The 1,726-nt window shown below is 34.8% G+C and overlaps 1 protein-coding gene across 1 annotated transcript in view; it reads right to left on the bottom strand.

Annotated features, from left to right (window-relative positions):
* Positions 1-129, bottom strand: part of LOC18780523 (berberine bridge enzyme-like 7) — a 6,456-nt gene extending 6,327 nt beyond the window's left edge. The window contains exon 1 of the mRNA XM_007212936.2: positions 46-129. Within this exon, the coding sequence (XP_007212998.2) occupies positions 46-94 (49 nt within the window). The 5' untranslated portion in view covers positions 95-129. The remainder of the gene's footprint in view (positions 1-45) is intronic.

The raw sequence follows: 1,726 nt of genomic DNA, 5'->3' as shown, positions 1-1,726 counted from the left end.
TCAGATCCTTGAAATCAACCAAAGCTCATGTGTAATTCACTGAGAATGAAAGAGCAGAGAGAATGAAAAGTGCTAGAGTGTTTCGGAACTTCATTGTTAGGGGCTGGGCTTTCTTGCTTTAATTATTGGCTGTGTGACAAGATAACGGACTTGGGCAGTATTTATAATGAAGCCGAAGCACGCCATTTTCGACTTGTTCTTTGGGCTTTCATCGAGCTACTGTAGGCAACTTGGTCTCCTTTCATTTTTTTAATATCAACTTTGCTTTGCCATGACTATTACATAATAATAGACCATACTTTGCATATATAATGAGTTATTATTATAAGTTTCAACGGATTAAACCAGACACCAATTAAGACAAATAAGTCTATATTCTCGCCAAAATGGCCCCCTTTCATGTGAGTGATTATAGGATACTACAATGGTACGGTCATGTGGTACGTCGTGTACACGTGTTATAATGTAAATGAATATTTATTGATATTATTCCCTAAAAGGGAGAAAATAAATTATGCCGTCCACCCATGTTATAACATGTGTACAAGATGTACCACGTGGTCATAATAATGTAGTATTCTATAATTTCACTGAAAGAAATAAGTCCACTACGTGTTTCCCATGCTTGGATCATCTTCTAATTGTTAATTTGGCAGTGAATATGTATCAAATATGGGGGCACTATAGCCATCGTAGACTATTCTAATATTAGCAAAAACAGATTGACATTTCTTTATAAAAGTCTACAATAGAATGGCAGATGGAATTTTAAAAGCCCCATCTCAATCCTACTCGAGTATATCATGCCAGGATTGCGAAGGCCTCTCTGAAATTTTATAATATTTGGTGTTCTGCACACGATGGATTGTTCCGACAGGTTTTGTCAGGAAATCCATAAACAGCGATGCTTGAATCCAGTTTCAGTTATTAAACTCATCATATGGAAAGCATGGATCTATTATTAAGAAAAACTTGCGGAAATCGACGAGTAAGCATGGATCATTCTGATGTTGGCCATGTGATTTCATTCATTTCATATATTGTTTGTATTTACAAATTGTCCGATGCGGTTTGGACGACCAAATCATTTCATCGTTGAGAGCTACAATTTGAGCTAAAATCAGGGGAGAAAACCAAACCAAACCAAATCAAATAAGTATTCGATTGTTTGGTAGTTTAATCCTAAGCTCAATACTAGTGATTTTCTTTAGTATTTTTGTGAAATGAAACACAACAATTCTATACTTCAAAGTTGAAACAAACACATCAAATTTTGTAAGTTCAGATTTATGGACTTTTTCTATGGTTTTTCACCCCTTAATCCATTTTATTAATACCAACTTTGCTGTGCTATGATCTCTTACATAATATATAATAGACCATTAGGCTCGCTTTCCATATGGTGAGTTATTCTAAGTTTCAGACCGATTAAACCAGACAACTATTAAGACAAATAAGTCCATGTTTTTCCAATGCACAAATAAGACCATGTTTTAATTGTTAATTTCGCATGAACTATACATATTAGCGGTAGTTAATTTGACAAACTCATCAACTCTTGTAATAAACAGACTTGCATTTCTAATGTTATCAAATCTTTGAGTGGTTCGACCCTATGGTACTTTGGTAGTATGTGTAAGAGAGAAAACCCCCTCCACCTTTCTAACTTTAGCAAAAAGAAAAAAACATCAACAACCACTGCCCAACTCTTCAAAAACCCACAATA

This window comes from Prunus persica, chromosome G4 (assembly GCF_000346465.2).
Source record: "Prunus persica cultivar Lovell chromosome G4, Prunus_persica_NCBIv2, whole genome shotgun sequence".
NCBI classification, from domain to species: domain Eukaryota; kingdom Viridiplantae; phylum Streptophyta; class Magnoliopsida; order Rosales; family Rosaceae; genus Prunus; species Prunus persica.
The sequence above is the reverse complement of the archived record's forward strand: the minus strand, read 5'-3'. Positions and strand labels throughout refer to the sequence as shown.